This window comes from Mercurialis annua, linkage group LG2 (genome assembly GCF_937616625.2).
Source record: "Mercurialis annua linkage group LG2, ddMerAnnu1.2, whole genome shotgun sequence".
Lineage (NCBI taxonomy): Eukaryota > Viridiplantae > Streptophyta > Magnoliopsida > Malpighiales > Euphorbiaceae > Mercurialis > Mercurialis annua.
In genome coordinates, this window is record NC_065571.1 from 9,030,345 (window position 1) to 9,043,024 (window position 12,680).

The following is a 12,680-nucleotide window of genomic DNA, read 5'->3' on the forward strand; positions in this document are numbered from 1 at the left end:
GACCAACATTAAAAAGCTAACGGAACGGGTGGACGTTGAAGCGAAATGTGATTTCAAATCATCCAGATCTGCACTAATGGTGGTGTCGGAGCATAAACGGCGGTCATCGGAGCTGAGGCCATGGATTGCGTCCGTCATCTTCTTCTTCCAGCGGCGGCGGCCCATTGCTGCTCCTCCAACGTTGTATTTTTTTCTTACAGAGAATGATATGTTTTATTTATTAGAGACATGGTATAATAGGAATAAAAATAGAATGAGGTATACATGAAAAGTTTAAAATCCAATTGAGAGATTTCTGCACAATTATTTTTCTTGAGTCACTAATGTATACTTTTATAAAACATGAGACATAGAGTGTAATTTCCTCAATAAATGGGTCGTGTCACGGGTTAATTCGTCAACCTATCTAACCCGCCTAGTCCATTTACAAATTATACTCCCTCTGTCCCACTTTAGAAGTCCCATTTGATTTTATACACAGATTAAAAAAACATTAATTATCTGTGTCTTTTCATGTTTTTTCATGTTTTGCCCCTATTAATGATAATGAAATTTTTCATATAATTCTTTTAAGATAACTAAAACAAGGGTAAAATAGGATATTCAATGAAAAATCATTCCAAAAATAGTAATGAGACTTTTTAAATGGAACATCCCAAAATGGAATATGAGACTTCTTAAACGGGACAGAGGGAGTATTATTTATAATAATACGAAATAAAATAGTGTTAGTTTCAAAAAATTAAAATTAAATTAATTGAAGTATCACTATATAAATATGTAAATAAAATTAATTGCATTAAAATTTTATAATAACTAGTTTCGCATTACGTGCTATGCACGTGGCTCGTAACGTAACTCGTCAATGAATATATTAGTAAATTTATTATAATTATATTAATTTTTTATTTATAATTAATATTAAATTAGTTAAGAATTTTTATAAAAGTAAATATAATATATTTATTAAATTTTTTTCCATACTGAATTTATTCTTCTTTTGGTTTTATAATAACCATAATAAATAATTAATTTAATTTTATTAATAATATCTTTAAAAATAATAAGATAGAAATTTAAATTATAATGTATTAATCAAATACAGTATTTTAATTTTGTAGTTCAATCAAACTAAAAGATAGGTATTACTACTAATTTGGAGATAATTTAGTTATATTTTACATATTAAAAACTAAATTGGAGATAATTTAGCTACCTATTCTAATTAGGACTTTAATTACAATAGTGATTAATTAAATAACTAATTAGTTAATGACTATAAAACCTTTATTTAGTAGTAAACTGAAAAGGATTATTCAGTAAATTTGCCTGTCCCCCCCCATCCGTGCTTTTATATATAGTATAGATATAGATATAGATATAGATAGATTTGAGTCCTAAATGATAAATTTTATATAATTTGGACTAATGTCATAAAAATTTACCAATTTTACATATTTTTTGATTTAATCACGCAGTTTAAATTTTCGCATTTTCATACACGAACTACCACTTTTTATCAAATTTATGCACGGTGCTGAGATGTCATGGCTCTATTGGTGTAATTTGCTGAGGTGGAAGTTATTTTACACTAATCACCTCAGTACCATGCATGAATTTGAGAAAAATTGGTAATTCGTATATGAAAATGAGAAAATTTAAAGTGCGTGATTAAAATGAAAAAATGCGTAAAACTCGTGATTTTTTTTTTGACATTGAACCTAACAATTTTAGTATTTGTTTGGTAAATGTGTCTTTATTGATAAAAATAACTAAGCTTTTATAGAGACAAACCCTGCATAATAAGGAAACCTATTCTAATCAAATTTCAATTCGACAAATCTTTTCTAATTGAGATTAATTTTTTTATTCAAACTAGTTTTGCTTTACGAATTTTGCACATGATTCGTAATTTGACCTATTTTTTTTATCTGTATTAATTCAATTATGATCTTCCATGGTTATAATAAAAATAAACAAATTATGAATGTAGTACTCAAATTAATTCTTTATACGTTTGTATATTTTAAATATTATATAATTAAAAAAAACTGATATTATAATGAGAAACAATTATATATTATCAAATACTACTATTTATAGCGGCTAAAGAGTTCGTATGTCATCATTATTCTATTTTAATCATAATAGTTTTTTTGCCACGTGCTACGCACGTTAACGATATCTATATGACCCGTTATTTAATATTATAATTGTATATTTTTTTTAATAATATGTTATTATTTAAACTTTATTAGACTTGTATTTTTTTAATTATTTTATAAAATTTTAATTTTTTTATTAAAATGTTAAAAATTTAGAATTAAGCAATAGATTTAATTTTTGATATTGTTGTTATTAAAAAATGATAATATGATTGAAGAAAATTTATATTAATTTTCATAATAAATAACTAATAAATATCAAAAATATCAAAACTTTAATACAAATATTATAATATGATTATTTAATATTAATGAAACTCGTCATATTCTTTTAGGATTAGGAATTTAACACATAATGATAGTTGTTAAACAATTCCTTTTAGGATTAGGAATTTAATACATAATGGTAGCTACTGCGATAACTATTTTTTAATATGTTTTCTTTATGAATTAGGAATGTCACCTTTCTATTTGTTAAACACAAATATTCTTATATGTCATTATTAGGAATATCGACTTGGATAAAATATGTAAAAGGTATTTTTGTCCGTGAATAGAAGTGTTTCCCGCAAATACACTTTTATATTTGTTATAGATTATGAGTAGTTTAACTAAGTAGTAATTTAGGTTAATAATTTTATTAAATAATAACTAAATTAATATTAAGGATATATAATTTGAAAGAGAAATTGAAAATTAAGATCACACTTAAAAAATACAAAGTCGCATATAAATAATACTTTTAGAACTTCAAAGTTTAAAAATCTAATCTAGCTTTATGCTCAGCCAAAAAAAAAAATTGATATTTATTTTTATTTATCAAGTATTTTTCTCGAGTTTTCACCTGTAACTTCAACGTCCCCAACCAATTTACCAAATTATTATATGCACATGTAGAAGAATAAGGTTGTGATGACTACTATAATTTTTGAAAGTTAAGAGAAACTTCTTTGCAAGGACTCCAATGATAGCCTCCTAAAGAATTGAAGAAGTTGATTTAAATTCAAATTTTATTAGAAGTAGTTTAACTCAGCTAGTCTACTATATCAATTGCAGATAATTTAGTTGACTAATTATATTAAATATTAATTAAAATAATAGTAAAGGCATTAACGTAAATGTGTCTATCCTTTCCTTTCATCTGTGCTTTTATATATAGTACAGATAATAAAGATAAACCTTAATATAAATGGGCCATCTGGGCTCATTCCCCTATCGGTTTGTGGCCTATCTCTCATTTTTATGAGTTTTATGTTAGTCTAAAAAATTAATTAATAAAAATTTATATTCTTGAGGTATATAAAAATAAAAATTATATTATAAGGCAATTTAATAATTTAGTAATATTACTTAACTTTTTTAAATAAAAAAATTAAATAACCGATCATAAACCAAATTCAACTAAGTAAAGGATATCTAATAGTTTTCGTTTTTACGGTAACCAACGGATATTTACAAAACCTATATATAAGCACACATCTCCCTCAATTCCTTCTCAATTGATTGCACCACAACAAAATCTCACTCCAATTTTTTGATTTTAATTGTCTCTTTACTCGTTCCTTCCCTTCCCGATTACGTAAGTCTCTTCATCATTAAAATTAGGGTTAACAGTATACTAATTATCTGTTTCTTTTGGTTCATCCAGTGATCTTCCATGGTTGATTTAAAACTTAATATCTCCGAGGCTTTTGATCCATCCGCTGAGTCGAAGGATTCGTCTGCAGCATCTACGAGCTATGTGCATATCCGAATATACGAGAGAAGTAACATGACGACGCTGACTAAAATTCAAGGATTACCTAAAGAATATAGCTACTCAAAGATTCTCAGGGATCTGAAGAAGGAATTCCGTTGCAGGGGGGATGTTATTAAGGATAAGGAACTCGGTCTCATAATCCAGCTCTCCGGTGATCAGCGCAAGAATGTTCATACTTTTCTTGTCTCTGTTAAGAATCTAGTTCATAGGGAAAATATCAAGGTTCATGGTTCCTGAATTCTTTCAGGAATTTATCCCAAGTCCGCATTCATTAACACTGCTTAGTTTTAGTTGGTTTTCCTTTTAATGTACTTTGAGCTACTGAAGTTTCTGTTTTTCTCTAACAATGGAGATCGAATCTTACATTTCGATGCGATGAGTATTTTATTCTAAACTTTAATCGTGTCATAATCTATTTTTGATAATTATTATTAATATTTTTGTGTTCATGCTACATAATTAAAAAAATTGATCATACTATCCACATCTTCTTCAGAATTCCATGATTCTGCAGTTCATGAGAGAATTCATTTGCAATTCCACAATTCATACAAAAAGAAAAGAGATCAAAAAGAAGAAATCTGCAGAGTGCTCGGATTATATCAAAGTTTAATAATTTTTTAAAATTGCATATATCTTTACAAAATCGACAGAAAAAAAAAAACCTTAATTCTGGAAAATGCCAATGATCGAAGTAACGTATGCACAATTTTGTCGTTTCTAACCTGACATGGAAAGAAATTCACACTTGCTAGGTGAAAATTTGATAAATGGAACAGTTTCAAGCATTAATAAGGAAAGCATCTATAGAAACAGCTTCAGATTGTCGACGTCTTTGAAATCTCGATGAGCATCCACTCTCTGTTATGAGTTGGTTGTGCTAAAAGAGCTTGCCTTGGTGCTGGTTTCCGGTTTTCATCATTGTGCGGAACTCTTGGTAGTTGATCCTACCATCCTGTAATTCAAAAGTAGAGTAAGCATACCGACATATCGAGTGGACACAAAGATCTTTAGTGGTAGGGATGTAGTAACTTGACTCTGAGAACACTGGATCTGATTTTTCCTTTTTCATTATAAGAAGAGCGACTTACATTATCTGTATCGACTTCAGAGATGATGTCCTTGATTGTTGCATCATCGCCCATGTCGTAGTCTTTCATAGCTGTTTCCAGCTCATCTCTAGTAATAAATCTGCAGATCCATTAAAAATAAAAATCAAAAATCAATTTCAGTAACTTTCTGGAGCTCTTTAGAATTTTCCAAGCTCTTCTGCCTACAAGTGTGCATGAACCGAGCTAAACCAGCTCGGTTATATTTGAAACTACAAAATAAATTATTTAGTTTGGTTCGGTTCGGTTTTGGAAGTAAAAGATTTCAGTTTATTTTTAGTACAAACCAAACGAACTAAAAATACCAACCGTAACTGGTTCAGTGCTGTCTAAAAAGTTAAAATATTTAAATATCAGTTTGCTTTGATTTAAACAAAAAAAAATCAAAATTTCAGTTCGCTTTGAACTGAATGCACACCCCTAGTCTAGTTCTGCATAACCCTGCTAATGTGCGGTTACTTCTCAATTCAACTTATTTATGTATAAAGTTCCAAAACAGTAATATCTTTGAAATTTCTTAAGCAGCTCTAGTTGTGTCACCACACAAATGAATGAACTTCAAAAGTTCAAAGTTTAGGTTATCTTGTTTTTCCAATTATACTAGAGATCCATGACATGACAAACTTACCCGCTATTGTCCTTGTCAAAGTGTTGAAATGCTTTATAGATATGCTCGTCTCTTTCTAGCCTGTGTCTATGCATTGTAGCAGTAATAAACTCGATATAGTCTATCGTTCCATTTCCGTCAACATCAGCCTGAAAATGAAGAATCATTCATGTCAGCTAGATACAATAAAGTTTGGATGAAATTGAAGAAAAAGGCAATCAACGAGATCTTACAGCGTCCATAAGCTGCTTGACTTCAGCTTCCGTGAGTTTGGATCCAAGTCGAGCTAATCCTGTCTTCAGTTCTTCATAAGTGATCGTGCCACTGTTATCAGTGTCAATGTTTGCAAACATGGACTTCAGCCCTTGGATTTCATCGGAAGAAAGATTTTCTGCAATGACCTGCAGAGAAATCGAGGGGTCCAAAATTACGACACAGATGAAAGTACGAATCACTCAATCTACAATATATCACATGATTACATCCAATTCTTCTACTCTTTTCACTTACTTTTAGTGCCAATTTTTTCAGCTTGTTCATTGCTCTAAATTGCTTCATCCTTGAGAGAACTGCACTGTCTATTGGCTTGTCTGAAGCTTCTCCCCCTTCCTTGAGCCATGGATGCTCTGAGAGTTGTGAACTTAAGTTAGGGATACGATAATGTATAACGATAGAATGGCTGTACAGTTGTATCTAAAATGGCCCTAAAATTTATGTTTAAACTTATTGAAAAACACAGCTTTCATTTACTTGATAATAAGCCAGTACTTATTCTGGAAACAATAAAAAATAACGAGGTCATGCCAGTAGAAGGAAAATTTGACAATGAATCTTTTAATTGTTAATCATTCTGAATGCTATGTGAAGTCTATGCAAAATAGTTTTGACGGAAAAAGACTTGTACGATAAGGAGTAGCTTTCATTATTGTGCAAAATGCGCACCTAGGACTTGTGTAGAAGAAATTCTTTTCTTGGGGTCCTGTGTCAGCATCCTGCGGACTAGGTCCTTGGCACTGCTAGAAATAGTAGGCCATGGTTGACTTTCAAAGTCAATATCTCCCTTTAAAATGGCATCAAATATACCCTTCTCCGATTCTGCAAATTATATATCAATTATTAAGTGAATACTATTAAATAAATGAAAGAAGTAATTAATACTATAAGATGTAGAACAAATGTAAATATTTGACTATTAGATAACTTATTGAAAATTAAACAAGAGATCTCTAGGCTGTGAATTGAAAAGTAATTAGTTCCGCTTCTTACCCGCCCAAAATGGAGGTACACCACTAAGTAAGATATAGAGTATGACTCCTGCACTCCAGATATCTATATCCTTTCCATATCTACGACGCAGTACTTCAGGAGCAACATAGTATGCACTTCCAACTATATCCCGATATGTTTTTCCTGGAGATATTGATCATATATTAGATGATAAGGCTATTGTAATACACATGCAAACATATGATCTGTAGAGAACCCGCCAAACGACAAACTAGGTATGATACTCTGTCAAGCCCTGCACGTCCTTCCTAAATTGCTCACAACGGAAACAGCTTTTTTATTTTTATATTAGAGCCATTCCGGAAAAAAATAAGAGATCAAAAGTAAAAATGAGATTTTCATTTTTTTCTTCTTCTTAATGACGCCTAAAGAAAAGCAACCGGTTACACAGGACCAAACAAAGTACGAATCAAATAAGACGAACAACAAAGAGGCCAGGAAGTTTCAAAAATAAGACAGCAAGTGCTGTCTGGAACAAAGGAAAACAAATAAAACCAAGCATATATTTTATCAAGTTCACATAGCAGTCAAGGAGAATATAACCTACAAGCTGGATACATAAAAACATGTCTAATATCAAAAGACGCATAACCAAATGCAGAAAACCTTCTGAGTTACTCAAGCATGATACTTATATAGAAATGTATGAAGTTTTTCAACCTTTATCAGAAAGGTCTAGACAAGCTAGAATTATTTTTTTCAGCCAGAGAAGCTATATATTGACGCAATCCCACTAATTCATGCAGTATTGGTTAAATCTATACCATTTGGAAACTTCTCGAGCTCTCCATTTTGCATTTCGTTTCCATTTCAGGAAACAAAATGCGATTCGTAAACAAGAGAAGCTATATATTGATACAATCCCATTAATTTATGCACTATCTATAAGTTAAACCTAAAGTGCATGGAAACTTCTCGAACTCCATATTTCACATTTTGTTTCCATTTCTGGAAACAAAACGCGATTTGTCAACTAGAGAAGTTATCTATTAATGCATTCCCGCTAATTTATGCACTATAGGTCGAACCTATACTGAATGGAAACTTCTCGAACTCTACATTTGGCATTTCGTTTCCAATTATGGAAATACTGCTCAAACTCCAAAACTCAATATTCATAACCTATAACCTATTCCTTAAAAAACATATCACGTTGGCGTTCTTGGTATTTCTGATTACAACGTTTCAGATTCTGCATTATGCGGTCAAACTTACCTTTAATGGTTTAACTAAATGGATTAAAGTGTGGTTTTACACATCTGCAAAGGGATCAAAACGACAGATACTATTAGGGGAAATACTATATGAACATCCCAACCAATTCTAACATTCATCCTATAATGAGAAACTGTCTGTCATTAGTGTATCCTTATCGAAACAAATGAATAAGGAACCATAAGAACTATAATCAAACATACCTTCTTCAATGAAAACTGAAAGTCCAAAATCAGTAGCCTTCAAAAGGGCATTGGAATCCTTACTAGACAGCAAGAAATTCTCAGGTTTAAGATCTCTATGCATCACACCCATGAAATGACAGGCATGAACAACATTCACAATAGACCTACAAATAGAAGCAGCTTCCTTTTCACTATAATGACCCTTAGCAATAATCCTATCAAACAATTCACCACCAGCACACAGCTCCATCACCAAATGCACAGATTGCTTATCCTCATAAGCCCCTTTAAACTCAACAATATTAGGCTGACCACTCAAATGCTGCATAATCTGAATCTCCCTCTTCATATCCTCCTTATCATTCTTGGTCACAAGTTTCCTCTTGGAAATAGACTTACACGCATACTTTTTCCCAGTAGAATTCTCAGTACAAAGATAAGTCACACCAAATTGGCCCCTGCCCAATTCCTTTCCTATCGTGTAATGCAATTTGACATCTTCGAATGGTTTGCCAAGAATTGTGTCTGGCTTGTGGACTGGCTTGGGGCTTGGAGCTGACGCAGTTGGTTTTCTTGGGATTTGCGGAGCAGGTTGGTCAGAGGGTAGTTGATAAGAGGGTTGAACAGGGGATTTGGATTGGTAAGGCGCAGGTTCTTTTGGATGATGATGATCTTGTAATCCACGAGCAGCGCCATTATATTGGTATTGCTGAGACCTTTTTTCTTTGCTTAAACAGAAACCCATGTCTTAAATTTTCCACTTTGACACCAAATTTGAGCAACCCAGATCAGAAAACAGGGGTATGATACCAGAATTAGTAAAAAGGAAGAATCTTTATTGAAATTTAAAAGGACCCAGATAAGAAAATTGAGAGGTTTGTGATCGAAGATGATAAATTAGTGAGGGGAAAAGGATGGTAATCTGAAATGAAAAGTAGAAGAGAGTTGTTGGGTTAAAGGAGGAAGGCGTTTTGGAAAAGATGAGAGAAGTGAGGCAACTAATAAACGAGTACAGCTTGGTCAACTGTTTGGACTCTAAACTCTTAAAGTTCAGTTGTTCTCATTACAAACAGAAATTAAGAAATAACATTGGGAAGAAACAAACTATTATTATTATTATTATTATAGTTCAACATTGTTATATAAATCCAAGATTTTCTACCCATTTTTTTATTTTATTTTTGAAAATATGTAAATGAAATTATGGGTTTCGTTTAGGGATATTTTAAGAAAGTTAGTATTATCTAGAGAGAGAAAATATTTCTAGAGAGAGAAAGTGCGATTTCTTCGATTTCGAGCAGGGGACGGTGATCTTCGGCTTTTAGCCGGATATCATCGTTCCTTAGCTCGTTTCTTTCAATGTTTTGTTGTTTGTTTGAATAAATTGCTCCGTTCTTTGGAGTTTTGGTGTGTTTTCGTGTGTTTTGTTCGTGGTTTTTATAGATCCTTGGTTCGTTCAAGACTTTTGAGCGTTTGTTCAAGCTTCAGCTTCACGTTCTTGAAGATTCAAGATTTTTTTATCGTTCGAAGTATCTTAGTAGCGGAACAAGTGGTTAATAGAAGTTATGGGATATGATTGGTGCCATGAAATTTTTACACTGGAATTCATCCTGTTTTAGTCACCTGTTAAATTTGTATCTTTAAATTTCTATTTTTGTTTCGTTTCTTTTTGTAGATCGATATAGAGTTTCAGTTGTTTTTATTTTTATTATTTTGATCTACGATGTACTTCGACCGTAAGATGTAATCTGTTTCTATCAATATTACTACCTTTTGACAAAAAAAAATAAAGTATTATCTCCTTGACGAAATATACATTTATTAGTATTAGATTAAATGATGTTCTTTCCAATGATTGAAGAAAAAAAACGTTTGTGGCGTAAATTAAATATATGCTTTTAGTAGAATACTGCTCGGCATTTATATTATCGAGCAATAGCTCGTTGCTAGATTAAAGATGTTTTAAGCATTTTTAATAAGATAAACGTAAATTTGTGAATTAAAAACCTAAATGTGACGATAAATTTTAATTATATTTTTTTATTTTGTTTTTTCTGATTGAATTATTCTCTCTATACCGTTTAAGAAAGTGCAAATTGAGCTCGTCATGGCGGAGTTGATAGGTAATTCAAGTTCTTTTAGAAGCAAATTAAAGTACGACTTATGTTTTAATTGGTATGAAGAAATCGTCGATCAAGATTTGCCCTCTAATTAAAGTTTCTAATTATCCCAATGATTTTGCACTAAAATTAACAAAACATGATATTTTATTTATCCATATTAATTAGTGGAATCTCACTTATTAACAAACTAATTGCGTTTAATATAAAAATAAAATTATTAAAGGGATAAAAGTAGAAATTTAGTATAAATTGACAAAACGCAACATGAACTTTTATGTTTGAATATGTGAAAATAAAATATGTTTTTTGTTAAACGAGACGAAAGAAATATATAATAAAAAAAATGTTTTTACATTTATTATAAGTATAATATATTCTCACTTAGATAGATGTATGTAATTATGTGAATATTTTTACTTACATTTTTTATAAAATCTCACAAAATAGAATTCATTCTATGATCAAATGATTGATTTCTTTATGTTTATAAAATAATCATATATACCAAGTAGCGGCCGTCTTCCTCTTTTTGCCATGGGAGGTGATTTTTAGGCCTTTTTAGGCTAAAAATCACCTCCCTAAATTCATTATTTAGCTTGTATTGTTTATTTCTTCAGTTTATTATAGTTTTTTTCAAGTTTTTTTGCTATCTCAACCACTTTTGGTTTAGATTTAGAAATTTTTCTAGTTTTGTCTTAATTGGGTTATTCAACTCTAATTTAAGGTTAGTATGTCTCCACCTTTTGGAGTAGTTTTTGCGGTTCGAGAGAATCAGATTCCAGCAATCCGGCAGTTCGTAGTGTCTGATCCGACGGTCACAGATTTGTCCGATGATTTCAACCATCTCCGGGGTCTTTTCTGGCATACTCTGCTGTTTAGAGACTCCACATGAATGGTTCAAAATGCTGGATTCAAATTTTACATTGCCATTCGAGGAGACATCATCATAGCAAAGGAAGCTAATCTAATTCCTTTTGAGGTAATATCGAACCCAAAAGTTGCAATAGAGGCATCTACCACTTACAGTGTGTTGTGTATTGATGTGAGCCTAATAGCGAAAGACAGCTTAAGTCTAGTTAGTAGTGAAAAATGTATTAGTATTTCTTATTGTAATAAGAGTACGAATATGTTTGTTCATTATTTAGCTAGAGAGGCTTTAGCAACCATTGTTAGGAGCAGTGTTTGGAAGGATTACGTCCTCCAAAAGTTTCAAATCATGTTCTGGCCGATCAAATGGCTTTTTGATTAATGAAATTTTATGAGTTTCAAAAAAAAAAAAATCATATATAATTATTTATATAATGCATATACTTGATTATATTATACTTTCATTAAATATTAGTTGCAGTTGTTTTTAGTTACTGACATTTGATAAAAACAATTAGACCAAAAAGTCATAAATAGTTTATCTTTAAATTTGGAACAAATTGTTTCTATTCAAATGTTGAAACAATCACTTAATTGTAAAGCAAGTTTTTCAGGTTGTTAATGTTTACTCAGTCTGTAACTTGTCATGCACATCCCAAGTTGCCTCTTAAAATCATGTCTCAATTAAGAACACAAAAATTTAGAGTTCTTTTTCAATAAAGATACAAGATACATTACATTATAAAACAAATTATATATTTACATTAGTGTATTAAGCAATTCACAACTGAACCCTATATTATATATTTTGGGCTTAATTATTTAGGATTGATATTTCAAATAAAATACTATTTTTTGTATTAATTAATTACTTTAAATTAATACCTCTATTTTTTTCAAACGATTTTTTTTAGTAAAATTAATAGTTATTAAAACTTTTTTTTTTTAATTGGTGTGGGTATTAAGCATTAGGTTTTTTTGTTTTTATTTTTTGTGAAAAAACGTGTAGAAGGGCAAAAAGGACAAAGAAAGAGGGATAGGGAGACTTTTTATTTGTTTAAGTTGCCCACGCGGCTTTCATCAGTGATATAAATTGTAAACAACACGTTTTATTAACACAAACTTGAGTTTCTCAGAAACTGCATACAAACTCAAAATAAACCTTTTGTGACCTTTTTTGTTATAATAATGTGAAAAAAAATCAAATCTTTTTCACCTTCTTTAAAATGTATCCAACTTTTTCTTAATTGTAAATTTATCATAATTTACTGATAATATATTATATTTTTAAATGTGCATCTAAAAGAAATTACCGATTGGAATGCTATGTAATTTGTAGTAATTTATAGTTTATGCCAATTCG

At 30.6% G+C, this 12,680-nt stretch overlaps 2 protein-coding genes across 2 annotated transcripts; one reads left to right on the forward strand and one right to left on the reverse strand.

Annotated features, from left to right (window-relative positions):
• Window positions 1-3,549: 3,549 nt before the first annotated feature.
• LOC126669957 (protein translation factor SUI1 homolog 2-like) lies at window positions 3,550-4,312 on the forward strand. The gene is made up of 2 exons (XM_050363607.2): window positions 3,550-3,744; window positions 3,814-4,312. Exon 2 carries the CDS (start codon window positions 3,823-3,825, stop codon window positions 4,159-4,161), a length of 339 nt encoding a protein of 112 aa, XP_050219564.1. The 5' UTR covers window positions 3,550-3,744; window positions 3,814-3,822; the 3' UTR covers window positions 4,162-4,312.
• Window positions 4,313-4,497: 185 nt separating this feature from the next.
• LOC126669059 (calcium-dependent protein kinase 33) lies at window positions 4,498-9,377 on the reverse strand. The gene is made up of 8 exons (XM_050362368.1): window positions 8,346-9,377; window positions 6,907-7,050; window positions 6,583-6,735; window positions 6,151-6,266; window positions 5,874-6,041; window positions 5,662-5,789; window positions 5,016-5,115; window positions 4,498-4,879 (listed from the first exon to the last, which is right to left on the reverse strand). The coding sequence occupies exons 1-8, from the start codon at window positions 9,070-9,072 to the stop codon at window positions 4,805-4,807; spliced, it is 1,611 nt and encodes a 536-aa protein (XP_050218325.1). The 5' UTR covers window positions 9,073-9,377; the 3' UTR covers window positions 4,498-4,804.
• Window positions 9,378-12,680: the final 3,303 nt, after the last annotated feature.